Source organism: Bufo gargarizans, chromosome 4, assembly GCF_014858855.1.
Source record: "Bufo gargarizans isolate SCDJY-AF-19 chromosome 4, ASM1485885v1, whole genome shotgun sequence".
NCBI lineage: Eukaryota > Metazoa > Chordata > Amphibia > Anura > Bufonidae > Bufo > Bufo gargarizans.
In genome coordinates, this window is record NC_058083.1 from 348,790,235 (window position 1) to 348,803,973 (window position 13,739).

The 13,739-nt window shown below is 38.9% G+C and overlaps 1 protein-coding gene across 1 annotated transcript in view; it reads left to right on the plus strand.

Moving 5' to 3' along the window:
• QPCT (glutaminyl-peptide cyclotransferase) overlaps window positions 1–13,739 on the plus strand; it is a 341,372-nt gene that overhangs the window by 191,513 nt on the left and 136,120 nt on the right. The window contains exon 5 of the mRNA XM_044292305.1: window positions 3,740–3,839. Coding sequence (XP_044148240.1) covers window positions 3,740–3,839 — 100 coding nt within the window. The remainder of the gene's footprint in view (window positions 1–3,739; window positions 3,840–13,739) is intronic.

Here is a 13,739-nt window from a genome sequence, read left to right on the forward strand (position 1 = left end):
CACCGTTTTCTACCATTGCTTTTTGTGTATTGTTATTGTTGCTAACACCGTTCGGGAAAAATGTACATGTTATCCTTATTCTGTTGGTCAGTACTAGGGTTGCACCGGGTATCAAAGTATCAATACCCAATCGATACTTTCAGACCCAGAACGATACGATACCGGGTCTTACTATTTACCAATACTAGGCTGCGCTGCTGGTATATATAAGTTAAAGAACATGGCATGCGCCGTTCTCAGCGCACGCCATGTTCTCTTCACTAGCACAGTGGAGAAGGAGGGAGTCCCTCCTTCCTGTGACACGGCTGCTGCTGCCACCAATGAGGAGTGTTAAGGACAACCCAGCTTTCCTGAGGCTCCATTTTATTTAGAGTCTTTATGTGTTTAATTTTGGCAGGGCCAACTCAGGGGTGCCGTCGTGGAGACGACTGAGTCAAAAAGGACTTGCTTTTCACACTGGCATACACTGGGCACAACATATTTGTCACTGAACTGGCATATCTGTGTAAAAATTCAAATTTTCACTTAGCCCCATCTGCTCCATAGTGTCCCCCATATGGTACCAGTATAAAATGCCCCTATATAGTGCCCCAAGTAAATGCTCCTTCCTCTTCCCCATAGTGCTCCCATAATGTGCCTGCATAATATGCCCTCGTAGAGTTCTTTCCCCCAACCTCATAATGGCCCCATAATGTGCCAGTATAAGAGGCCCCATAGTGTCCCCCATAATGCATCATTAGAAATGCCCCTTTTTAGTGACCCTAATCGATGCCCCCATAGTATCCCCCATAATGTGGCAGTATAAATGCCCCTTCTTAGTGCCCCCAGTAGGTGCCCCCATAGTGTCCCCATAATGTGCCAGTATAACTGCCCCTTCTTAGTGCCCCCATAATGTGCAAGTATAAATGTCTCTTCTTAGTGCCCCCATAGTTCTTCCCTCCCCTGTAGTGCCCCCCATAATGTGCCAGTATAAGATTAAGGCTACTTTCACACTTGCGCTTGATCGGATCCGTTCTGAACAGATCCGATCATATTAATGCAGACAGAGGCTCCGTTCAGTACGGATCCGTCTGCATTAATAAACTAAAAAATTTCTAAGTGCGCAAGTAGCCTGAGCCATTGAGCCATATGGTGTCATCTTCAAGCGGATCCGTTCCCATTGACTTACATTGTAAGTCTGGACGGATCCGCACGCCTCCGCACGGCCAGCTGAACGCTAGTGTGAAAGTAGCCTAAGATGCACCCATTGTGTCCCCCATTATATGCAAGTATATAATTCCCCTTGACAGTGCCCCTATAGTGCCACTCCCCTTATAGTGCGTCACTGTGCCACAGGAAAAAATATATAACACAAACACCTTCACGCTGGCAGTGATGCAATGCAGGCCTCTTCCGGCCTGCGTCCCATGGTATATAGCTCATCATCATGACACCGGCGATGGCTTCTGATAGGCTGCAGGAACTAGGCCTGCAGCCTATAAGAGGAACAGGGAAGGGAATTTTCTTGGAAAATATGTAATTTTTTAAAATCTATGAAACACTTGTTTGGCCAATCATTACACACCTTGGAATATTCTTTGGGGGGGGTGTAGTTTCCAAAATCTGTCACTTTTCAGGGGTTTCCACAGTAGGGGTGCATCAGGGGGTCTTCAAAATATGACATGGCACCTGAAAATTATCCCAAGTGAAATCTATTCTTCACAATCCATATGGAGCTCCTTCCCTTGTCCTGCCATGTGCCCATGCTGCAGTTTCTGTAAACTGAAGAATCAAAGCAATAAATATTGAGTTTTGTTTGGATGTTAACCCTTGCTGTGTTACAGAAAAAATTTATTAAAAATGAAAAATGTGAAACACCTTAAAGGGTTAACAGAGTTTGTAAAATCAGATTTTAACAATTGCATCTAAAATTCTAAGCTGTCTAAAATGATATTTACAAAATCATGCCAACATAAAGTAAACATATGGGGAATGTAAAGTAATAACTTTTTTATGAGGTATCACTATCTATCTTAGGCTACATGCACACGAACGTTGTTTGTTTCCATGTCCGTTCAGTTTTTTTTGCGGATAGGATGCGGACCCATTCATTTCAATGGGTCCGCAAAAAATCACATCATGTGCTGTCTGCATCAGAATGTCCGTTCCGTAGCCCTGCAAAAAAAAATAGAACATGTCCTATTCTTGTCCATTTTAGACATTGTTACAAAAAAAAAAACTGATGGCATACGGATGTAATCAGTTTTTTTTTTTTCCGGATCCGCAATTTGTCTTAAAGGATGAGAAATACAAATTTTGAAAATTAAGAACTGTTCCAAATATTTGGCAAATTGGGGATTTTTTTTTATAAATAACGGTGAAACATATCAACTACAATTTCCCACTAACATGAAGTAAAATGTGATTTGCAGATTTGCAAAAATTGACCTTGTCAGGAAAGTGAAAACTGGCCCGGGGTAGAATGAGTTAAGCAATAAATCTGATTGCCACACAGATAGAAAAGTTTAGCCTTTCAGAATTATTACTAAACATGCCTTTAAATAGGGTATTAACTCCTGAGCAGTCATGGATGTATGCAATAAAAGGATGAATATTAAAATCAAGTTCATTCTGTTTAGAGAAAATTTAATGTAAATATGCCGTTAAAAGGATTGTCCAATTTACAAAACCAGTTTTAGTTATGGTCCTGAAAGTGTGTAATTCAAAGAAAAAATCACCTATTCACCATCGCTTCATTCCAGCGCCAAAGTTCCCATACCTGCTCTTTCTGTTCTCCAGCAGACTGGCATTGCGACTTCGCATCTGTGGTCATATGCACCGCTGCAGTCATTCACAGGCTTCAGGTGTGACATATTCCCAAGCAGTACATGATACCTGAGCCTCTGTGGTAGTAACATACTAACATAGTTTGTTAGGCTGAAAAAAAAAAAGACATCTGTCCATCCAGTTCAGCCTGTTATGCTGCAAGTTGAAGAAGGCAAAAAAAAAACTGTGAGGTAGAAGTCAATTTTCCTCATTTTAGGGAATAAAAATCCTTTCCAACTCCAATCAGGCAATCAGAATAACTCCCTGGGTCAACAATCCATCTCTAGTAACTATAACTGTAATATTATTACACTCCAGAAATACATCCAGGCCCCTCTTGAATTCCTTTATTGTACTCACCATCACCCACCTCCTCAGGCAGAGAGTTCCATAGTCTCACTGCTATTACTATAAAGAATCCTCTTCTATGTTTGTGTACAGACCTTTCCTCAAGAGCAATGGATGTTCCCTCGTCACATTCACAGTCCTGGTGATAAATAAATGATGGGAGAGATCTCTGTACTGACCCCTGATATATTTATACATAGTTATTAGATCTCCCCTCAGTCATCTTTTTTCTAAAGTGAATAACCCCATTTTTTATATTCTTTCGGGGTACTGTAGTCCACCATTCCAGTTATTACTTTAGTTGCGCTCCTCTGAACCCTCTCCAGCTCTACTATGTCTGCCTTATTCACGAGAGTCCAGAACTGTACACAATACTCTATGTGTGGTCTGACTAGTGATTTGTAAAGTGGTAGGACTATGTTCTCATCATGTGCATCTATGCCCCCCATTATCTTATTTGTCTTGGCAGCAGCTGCCTGGCACTGGTTTCTGCAGTTAAGCTTACATTTACCTATATATTGGCTTAGTGTTAATGCTGATATTAAAACATAATTTTCTATTAATATGGCTTTTTTTTTCCCTTTAGGACTTATTTATTTTGCTTGATTTGATTGGAGCTGCAAATCCTACTTTTCCAAACTACTTCCAAAATACAGTACGTTGGTTTAACAGGCTTCAATCTATTGGTAAGTATGTTGGCATAACCTTCAGTACTAAAGGTTTTCCATGTTAAAAATACTGTAATCTATACTGTGATTGCTAAACTCTGTAAACACAAGCGTTCCAGCATCCCCACTCACTGGTTTCATTCACAGATGGTTTTCTATTAATACTCATGTATAGAGCAGTATAGTTTATGCAGATTTTCAGCTGCATATTTGTTTCAGCATCGGTATCTACTTAAAGTTTAACTGCCATTCTATTTTTATTTGTGTAATGTATAGGGGCAGTCATGTTAACCATTTTTGTATTATACTTTAATTACTGAAATCGTACATTTCTATTAGAAAAATAGCTGTAAAGTGACCGATTTTGAGCCTTAGCACTGCTCCTCGGTCTTTAGTTTACATAACAGTGGAAACTTGCTAACACTGACTGTGTTATTTAAACAGAAGACAGAGGACGTTGCTAAGGCTCAAAATGGGCCACTTTAGAGCTATTTTTCTAAAAGAAATGTATGATTTCAATAATTAAAGTATATTGCAAAAATGGTCAGCATCACTGCCCCAATACATTACATAAATAAAAATAGAACAGCAGTTACACTTTAATATTATCACATAAAAGATATGGAAAATGTTACTGTGTACAATAAGTGTGAAATCCCATGTATTAGCATGTACATTTTTACGCTTACATACAATAGGAGGACAATCCAACATGAATTTGCAGTAGTGTATGGAAATTACATTTCCCTCTTAGGTGCATACACATGTGAAAAGTTGAGACTGACAAATTATTTTTAGCGGAGGATTCAAAAGTAACCGATGTTGATGTGCTAGAATAATTTAAGGATGTAGTCACAGGACTTGAAAAGTTATCAGTCACACACAATATTTAATTGAAAGATAATACAAAACCAGTAATAAAAGCTAAAAAGACATAAACCAGTGGCACCAGAGACAGAGGCTAAAAAAGGAACTGCTACATCATTGTCATTGAACCTACCTGTCACGGATGGTGTTACAGAAAACTAGAAGACACAAATGAAGATCCGACTGACTTGATCCAAAACTAAGGAACAGGAGGGCAAGCCCTGTAAGAGCCCTAGCTCTCTCCCTTACTGCTGAGCCTATGCAAAAATCTCAATGGTAGAAAATTGCATAGCCTCGTTCCTCGACTGTATGCCACCTGAACACTCTATAATAATGAGGGGACACGACCACCGACTCCCTACACTTAATACGGAGGGAGTCAGGGTCACCTAGGATCAAGCCCACAGGCAAACAGAAATAAAAAAAAACAGACTTATCTTGTGGATGCAGTAGTAACAGCTTCTAGCATCAGCACACTCCAGGAAGTTGTATAAACCGCAAAGTGATGCAGTATGGGAGGGGATTTAAAGGGATGCAATCAGTGCAACTAGATGACAGCTGAGAGAGGGAGACGAGATGACAAAACAAAAGAACCTCAGTCAGGAGGTTCTGAAGAACGTCTGTCAGAGCTTCTCAGATGTCTGGCGGTGACACTGCCAGTGAACACTGAGCTTTGGTACATTTCATAGTTATTGTTGAAAATAAGGATGAATTTCTTAAACTGTGGTTGGAAAACAGAACATTTCCATATTCCTAACCAAAATTAAATCTTAGGTGAAAAGACAAATGCAAAAATGTTTACAATATAAGACGCATTAAAGGCAGAAGCTTTGTGCCTTTAATACTCCTCTTGGAAGGTACCAATTTAAGAGGTTTCCTTTTGATTTATATTCTGCTCCTGAAGTTTTTCAAAGAAAATTGCAACACTTTTTAGAACGAGTGAATGAAGTTAAAGGGGTTGTCCTTCTATATATATTGATGACCTATTGTCAGGATAGGTCATCAATATCTGATCAGCTCTTTGAAGAGGAGACTATGCTTCATGCGAGCGCTGCTACCTCTTCATTACACTGAATGTTATCTCGGAAATGCAGTGTAATGCGGAGGGGTTGGATTGAGAATTTGGCACAGTGGTGTGTGTGTGGGGGGGGGGGGGGGAGCATTTCAATTTTCACCTCAGGCAGAGGAAAGGCTAGTTCCACCCTTTTGGGAGAGAGAACTGTTAGTTGAATAAGCATAGCCATTAGCTATTGGATTCCATTAGACAACAGATGATTAAAATAAAAGGCACAGTTGCACACTAAAGGGCATGTCAGCAGAGAGTCACAAGATGGCAGGGGCTAGGAAGAGTTGTGGAGTGTACAAGGTGTTATTAGCTCTGTGTGGGATGAGTAGGTGGGGTTCAGAGAGTGTCAGGGGCTGTAAGTGATTAGAAGGGATGGGAGCAGGTAACTGGGATGTATGGGAAAGAGGAGTGAACAAAGCGGCAGGGTCGGTCTCTATGGGATTACAGGGTGAGAAGCAAAGTAAGTAGATGACATGAGCTCTGTGCTTGGTGGCAGTTAGACAGTAAGTGGTAGATGCCCTGTGCAAGAGCCATGGGGCAGGGAGGGACACAGAGTAGCAGGAGCTCTTTTAGGTGAACAGAAGGCAGGACAGAGTGAGACAAAAGATGACATGTCGACAGAGGAGAGAAAGAAGGCTGCCAGGGCACTGTGTGGTTATCAGTGATATGATGGTTGGGAGGAGATGGAAGAATTCTGTAAAGGTTTCTGTGAGAGGATTAGAGAAGATAGCAGGGGGTCTGAGGAGGAAAACAAGGTTTTGGGACTGTTTGACAATTATAAGGCAGTCAGAATCATAAAAACAATATTGTTCTGAAGCTACTGCCTCTAAAGAACATAGACAAGCAGCAGCTCCTCTGACCTCCTTCCCTCCAATAGTGAAGAGACAGTCCAGACTCACACTCTGACTGAATCTCTTTTCATTGCTGACATTGCTCACTCATACTTCTCATGCTTCATGTGCTTCCTGTTGCTTCTGTATTCAACTCCTACCCTTAGACAGCATGTAACAGTGCTGTAAGGAGATGGGTTGAAGATGTTTTACTATTTAGGGGCTGAACAAAATGAGGCAGCGGGCATCTGTGTGCAGTACTGACTATACTGCCAATGGCAAGCCTGCATTACATTGTTGAAAGGTTATAATAATATGGGCATTTTGGTTATCAATGGGCTCCCCCCAGAAGCCTCAGGACCTGGGTGGCAGCCCATATCGTCCATATCATATTCCGCAATAGCAATAAGGAACTACAGAGATTTATGGACATGTTAAATTACTTTAGCGAGTACATTGCAAAGACTGTACATATGATGGACCTGTTACTAAAAATTGCTGAATGGAAATAGACAGAGAAACAGGAAACTGAGTTCAACTTGACATTCTCTGCAATGTACCACTACATCAATACTTTGACATACATAGGCCTTCAAATATATCAGCAGATGCATCCAAAGATGGAATAGGTGCAGTTCTACTACAACAGTGTGGCAGAGAAAGGAAGCCAGTGGCATAGGCTTCACATCCTTTCAGACATCCAGAAATATATACAGTGTACATCTAAGAAGTGGGCACTACCTCTAGAAATAAAACCATGAGTGCCAGCTTACATATTAGAACCAAAAGCTGTATAACATACAAAGAAAGCATGTAGAAATAGGCTGAACTTCATATAGGAAAAAATAGTTTAACATATCCTGAGTGTAAATATGTACAAGTAGAAAAAAAGAGACGCTGTACATCGCCTTCGGATGTGAATCTTTTCACAACTTTGTGTATGGAACAAAATGTATTATTGAAACAGATCACAAGCCATTGCTCACTATCACACATAAGGAGCTACAGAAAGCACCACCACATATTCAACATCTGTTATTGAAGCTACAGAAATATGACTACACAGTGGAGTTTACACATTGATGATTCCTACTACTTGCTGATGCCTTATCAAGGAACTAAATTAAAATTAATAGACATGTGTGGTATTACCGCATCCGTAACCACAGGCTCTATAAAAATATCACATGTTCTACCCCATCAGGTAATGTTACCTTGCCTCCCAAAAAACATAATTTCAAGTAATCAAAAAGTCTTATGTACCCAAAAATGATAAAAAGTATAGTCTGTTATGGATATTAGTATATGGCAATGCAAAAAATAACAGATTTTTTAATAAAAAAGGATTTTATTATGCAAAATTAGTAAAACATGAAAAAAACGATTTGGTATCACCATAATTGTATCATCCTGCAGAATAAAATTATCATATATATATCGCATGGGGAACCTAATAAAAAATAAAAATAGAAGGATGAAATTCAGTCCTGTTTTGATATTTAAATTGGATACATGGTTGAGTGAGCAACATCACTCATGACCCCGCCCCGTCCTGTGCTGACATCACAGGTACAATGAATTCTGGGTAGGCAGGTGTTAATATAGTAGCAATACACCTAGCCACAGGGGCATTCCTCACCCAGGCCAGTTTCTTGTAAAGACTTAGATGGAAGAAGTAGGACCACCTTACAGCTAAGTATCTGCTGTCTATATTGTTAGACTATAGGCCAGTTACATAGTGTATGTATACTAATATAACAATGATATTGAAAATATTTGTAACTGATTATATATCTGTTGTAGTACATTGTAGCTAAAGTCTATGTACACCTTCAGAGGCAATTTTTGTTTATGATTGCATTTTATGCGTTTTTGGCAAAAAAAAGTCATATTTTTAATTGGCCATTATTAAAAAATATTGAGCCATTCTATCACAAAGGGTTCACTGTTTTTCTAACTGTGTAACTGGTACTTTCACTTTGTGCCAGTCATCTAATAAACCTTATCTCTAAACTCAGAGGTCATAAACACTTATTTAATCCCTTCAGGACCCTGCCATTTTCACATTAAGGACCAGGCCATTTTTTGCAAATCAGACATGTCACTTTATCTGGTGATAACTTTAAAATGCTTTTACTTATCCAAGCCATTCTGAGATTGTTTTCTTATCACATATTGTAGTTCATGAGAGTGGTAAATTTGAGTCAAAATATTTCATTTTTATTTTTAAAAAAATACCAAATTTACAAAAAAATTTGGGAAAATTCATAATTTTCAAAATTTCTATTTCTTTGCTTTTAAAACAGATAGTGATATCCTCCTAAAATATTTATTACTTTACATTTCCCATATGTCTACTTTTATATTTGGATCATTTTGTAAATAAAATTTTCTTTTTTTGGGACGTTAAAAGGCTTAGAAGTTTAGAAGCACATCTTAAAATTTTTAAGAAAATTTCCAAAACCCAATTTTTAAGGACCAGTTCAGGTCTGAATGTCACTTTGTGGGGCTTACATAATAGAAACCACCCATAAATAGCTCCATTTTAGAAACTACACCCTCAAGGTATTCAAAACTGATTTTACAAACTTTGTTAAACTTGTAGGTGTTCCACAAGAATTAAAGGAAAATGTAGATAACATTTCAGAATTTCACTTTTTTGGCAGATTTTCCATTTTAATCCATTTTTTTTCCAGTAACAAAGCATGGGTTAACAGCCAACAAAACTCAATATTTATTACCCTGATTCTGTAGTTTGCGTAGCCGGCGTAGGCGCAGTGAGGAATCTGACACCAGGAGAGCGGCCTTCACTCACTGCGCTTGCGCCGAATACAGAAGTGAACGGCGCAGGCACGGGATTTCCTCAACGATGCATGGAACTTGGACATCAATCAAGAGGAGCAGGGCGGGCATAACGGAGGACCTTGATGGAATAAAGGGTGAGTAGACCAAGCCTCTAGGTCAGTGTTGGCGAACCTATGGCACTGGTGCCAGAGGCGGCACTCGGAGCCCTCTCTGTGGGCACCCGCACCCTTGAAAAAGTCTTTGGTGTACTAATATGCCTTTGATTTTTCCTGTCGTTCATCAGTGAAGTGCGTACTATGAATGGCACAGGCAGTGCATTGAATGTAGGCAGGCTATTATAGCTAAATGATACATGGAAAATATACTATATTGCTATTCAGGTTAAATTACTGGCTTGGCACTTGGCGATAAATTAGTGGGCTTTGGGTTTCAGTTTGGGCACTCGGTCTCTAAAAGGTTCACCATCACTGCTCTAGGTGCTGAATCTACACCCACATAGCACCTAGAGGCTCATTAGCATATTGTAAAAGTGTGTATTTTAGCAAAACGGCTGCAGGGACAAATGTAAAAAACACACTGTTATGTAGTGCTGACATTAGCCCATCGCTAATGTGCTACATAACAGTAATTCTGATGGTAGAAACCCTTTAAGGCAGATTTCACTGGGATTATTTTAAGTTGCCATGTCACATTTGAAGACCCCCAGAAAAGTAACCCTATTTTGGAAACTATGGGATAAGGTGGCAGTTTGGTTAGTACTATTTTAGAGTATGATTTTTGGTTGCTCTATATTACTCTTTTTGTGAGGCAAGGTAACAAAAAATAGCAGTTTTGGCACTGTTTTTTTTTTTTTTCATTTTATACAATGTTCATCTGACAGGTTAGATAATGTTCTATTTTTATAGAGCAGGTTGTTACGGACGCGACAATACCAAATATGACTTTTTTTGTTGTTGTTTGTTTCAGTTTTACATAATAAAGCACTTTTGAAAAAAAAATAAACTGGTGTCTCCATATCCTGAAAGCCATATTTATTTTTATTTTTTTTGGGCGACTGTCTTATGTAGGGGCTCATTTTTATTCGGTATGAGATGCCGGTTTGATTGGTACTATTTTGGTGCGTAGGGCTTTTTTATTGCTTGGTATTACACTTTTTGTGATATAAAGAGACAAAAAATAGCGTTTTTATTTATTTAATTTTTCTACGGTGTCTGAGGTCATGTGATATTTTTATACAGCAGGTTGTTACGGATGTGGCAATACCTTATATGTATGCTTTTTATTTATTTAAGTTTTACACAGTAACAATTGTAATATTATCTTATATGTTGATAGTTTTGAGAGCGTGATATTTTATTTGTTGAGTTAAGTCAATTATACAAAAAAAATTTATAACATACAAAACAATAAAATACTAGAAAGGTAACAGTATATGCTTCTTCTTGCCGAGTGACATCTTGATTGACCAGTCCTTGACATATGCTTCATCGATTTTAATTATTAGGGTAGTGTTTCAGACACGTTCCCATTTATTTTTCAAAATGTCTTCTTTACCCATACACACCGCATATAGTTGTTCATTAATAAAGTTTCTTGACACCATGTCTTTGATTTTTTGAACATTTTCTGTTTTCCAGTTTTTCGCTAGAAGTGTTCTATAGGCAACAAAGACATCTATTAGTGGGTATTGAGCTAGTGGGTTAATGGTATCTATTTCCAAGTTTAGTAATACCAGCTCGGGGGAAAGCGTGATCGGTTTGCCTAACACCATGTTAGTTAACACACTAAGGCTCCATTCACACGTCCGCAATGTGTTTTGCGGATACACGGAGCCACGGATCCGCAAAACACGGAAAGTGGCAATGTGCGTTCCGCATTTTGCGGACCGCACATTGCCGGCACTAATAGAATATGCCTGTTCTTGTCCGCAATTGCGGACAAGAATAGGACATGTTCTATTTTTTTGCGGAAACGGAAGCACGGATGAGGAAGTGCGGATCCGCAAATGTGGATGCGGACAGCACATTCCGGCCCCATTGAAAATGAATGGGTCTGCACCCCGTTCCACAAAATTGCGGAATGGATGCGGATCCATTTTGCGGACGTGTGAATGGACCCTTAGGTCTTCTTTCAGTTTCTCAAATTTTGAGCATGACCAAAAAGCATGAGTTAGAGTTCTATTTTGGTTGCATCCTCTCCAGCATCTATCCGAGCACGAAGCGTAAAAGAAATGAAGCTTCACAGGGGTATAGTATCATCTAGACATCATCTTAAATAGTTGTTCTCTATGATTAGGACCATTGCTTTATTCCACTTAGTTCAATTTCCCATTTTTTCTGGTAAGGTAAAGATTCCTGAGTCAAATAGTTGTTGATTAAATCGTAAATTGGTTTGAAGTTGGTTGTCACCTGGCGGCTATTGGATTGGTTTAGTAGATCCGATAGGTGCTGGGGGGAGGCAAACCTCGACATTAGGGTACTTTCCCCAAATATCTATCAAAGATTTGTAGGTGAACCACTCCTTATTAGAGAGGTTAAAGCTGTTTTTAAGGGAGCTAAAATCCAATAATCTATTTTCTTTGACTATTTTACTCAATGTTGTTATACCCTTTGATTTCCATTCATCTATATTTTTAAGAGTTGCGAAGTGTTTGAGTGGTTCTACTTCAAGGGCATGTTTAATGATATTTGGTGAACTGTTAGTATTCGAGATTTGTGTACTCCATGCTTCTAAGGATGCATTCACTATGGGTACACATGATTTAGGTAAGTTCGAGAATTTGGCTAAGTTCAAAATGAGCTGCGGCCAATTTGTGAGTTGTAGGATACTGGATTCTATTTGCACCCACGTTTTTTGTAAGTTTTTGGCTTTCAACCAATCTAGAGATTGTTGCATAAGATTTGTTTTGTAATATGCCTCGATGTTTGGAAATGAGATGCCCCCATTTTGTGAGATTTTAGTAAGCATTTGTGACGCTATTCTGGGTTTCGTTTTTTTCCAAACAAAGTTTGAAGCTTGCGTCTGGAACTTTTTCAGGAGATTGGTAGGTAATGAGATCGGAAGTGTCCTAAATTTATAAAGTAGTTTTGGGAGTGTGAGCATTTTATACAATGTTAACCTTCCAAACCAACTCCATTCTTGAGTTAATAAAATGTCAATTTCATTTTGTAGATAATTTAATAGGTTGGGGAAATTTTCTTTTATTATTGTTTGTTTGTCTGATGCTATCTCTACTCCCAAAAGGGTGATAGTTTTGGGGTTCCAAATGAAATTATACTCATTTTGTATTGTAGTCACAATGCTCTTATCTAAGTTGATGCCTAAGGCTACTTTCACACCTGTGTTAGGTGCGGATCCGTCTGGTGTCTGCACAGACACATCCGCACCTATAATGCAAATGCTTGTATCCGTTCAGAACGGATCCGTTTGCATTATTCTTTAAAAAAAAATCTAAGTAAAAACAGATCCATTAAAAGTAAATGGGGGACGGATCCGTTTTCAATTGCACCATATTGTATCAGTGAAAACGGATCCATCCCCATTGACTTACATTGTAAGTCAGGACGGATCCGTTTGGCTCTGCATCGCCAGGCGGACACCAAAACGCTGCAAGCAGCATTTTGGTGTCCGCATCCAGAGCGGAATGGAGGTGGAACGGAGCCAAACTGATGCATTCTGAACGGATCCTTATCCATTCGGAATGCATTGGGGCTGAACTGATCCGTTTTGAACCGTTTGTAAATTGTGATGACTTTACATTCCCCATATGTTTACTTCATGTTTGAATTATTTTGGGAATATTTTATTTTTTGGGGATGTTACAAGGCTTTGAAGTTTAGAAGCAAATCTTGAAATTTTTCAGAAATTTACAAAAACCCAATTTTTAGGGACCACTACAGGTCTGAAGTCACTTTGCGAGGCTTACATAATAGAAACCACCCAAAAACTACACCCCTCAAGGTATTCAAAACTGATTTTACAAACTTCGTTAACCCATTAGATGTTGCACAAGAGTTATTGGCAAATGGGGATGAAATTTGAGAATTTAATTTTTTTGCCTAATTTTCCATTTTAACCCATTTGTTCCAGTAACAAAGCAAGGGTTAACAGCCAAACAAGACTGTATCTTTAGTGCCCTGACTCTGCCGTTTACAGAAACACACCATATGTGGCCGTAAACTATTGTATTTACACCATGTCCCATTTGAAGCCCCCTTGATGCACCCCTAGAGTAGAAACTCTATAAAAGTGACCCCTCAAGGTATTCAAAACTGATTTTAAAAACTTTGTTAACCCTTTAGGTGTTGCACAAGATTTAATGGAAAATAGAGAAACAATTTAAAAATTTTA